We start from the raw sequence: 772 nt of genomic DNA, 5'->3' as shown, positions 1-772 counted from the left end.
TCCGTATGTGTGAAAAAAAAAATCCTCATAACAGGTGAACGATTTTTTTCCTCTTTTCACATGTTATTTTACTTTCCCCTGGAACTTGTTGACTGCATTCTCAGTGAACAGCTGAACAGAGAAAGTGGTCTACTCTTCGACGGCAGGGACAGAGGCATCGTAAGCGCTGTTGAAATTGAGATTCGAATTAATAAAAAATATGTATATCATTATGTATTCATATATGGTAAATGCCATTATCCAAAGCTTATTTACAAAGAGCTCAGTTGCAGAAACCCAAAGCCTCCTCACACGAAGTGAAACTGACATAGCGGGGGCGTAGAGGAGGGCTGAGCAGCCTTGACCGATGTCCCGAAGAGCCCAAGGAAAGACGAGAACAAGAGCAGGCCGACGAAGATGACCCCGATGTAGATGAGGCTCTCGGTCGCCGATGGTGAGAGAGGTGTCGTTGTCGTCGTAGAAAAGTCGTGCGTCGTTTTTGTGGGTGGTGCGTGCGTGAAGGCGACCAGGGCGAGGAGGAAATGATTCCAACAAAGGGATGGTACATTAGTTGCCATTCCATCAGGCTTGTGATGGTATTACCTAACAATAATAGCTGTAAAAACAAACAGGAAGGGAGATAAGACTGTGAAAAAAATACACGTTTAAGCAACTGCAAAATGTATCTGTCAATTTTTCAACTAAATTATGCAAATGAAAAAAAATCGACTTAGGACATCTGGAAATATTTCTTAGGATTGTCACGTGTTGTGCAGTACAAAAATAGCTGTCT

The 772-nt window shown here is 42.5% G+C and overlaps 1 protein-coding gene across 1 annotated transcript; it reads right to left on the bottom strand.

Moving 5' to 3' along the window:
• LOC119593795 lies at positions 1 to 698 on the bottom strand. The gene is made up of 2 exons (XM_037942818.1): positions 308 to 698; positions 1 to 166 (listed from the first exon to the last, which is right to left on the bottom strand). The coding sequence occupies exons 1-2, from the start codon at positions 555 to 557 to the stop codon at positions 69 to 71; spliced, it is 348 nt and encodes a 115-aa protein (XP_037798746.1). The 5' UTR covers positions 558 to 698; the 3' UTR covers positions 1 to 68.
• Between the last annotated feature and the right edge of the window lie 74 nt (positions 699 to 772).

This window comes from Penaeus monodon, chromosome 32 (genome assembly GCF_015228065.2).
Source record: "Penaeus monodon isolate SGIC_2016 chromosome 32, NSTDA_Pmon_1, whole genome shotgun sequence".
Classification (NCBI taxonomy): domain Eukaryota; kingdom Metazoa; phylum Arthropoda; class Malacostraca; order Decapoda; family Penaeidae; genus Penaeus; species Penaeus monodon.
Note: the sequence above shows the minus strand (reverse complement) of the source record. Positions and strands in the feature narration are given on the sequence as shown.

Coding starts and splice junctions, on each gene's coding strand:
- LOC119593795 (XM_037942818.1), bottom strand. CDS start 557: ATGGCAACTAATGTACCATCCCTTTGTTGGAATCATTTCCTCCTCGCC. Junction 167..307: donor CTCCTCTACGCCCCCGCTAT/GTCAGTTTCACT, acceptor CAATTTCAACAG/CGCTTACGATGCCTCTGTCC.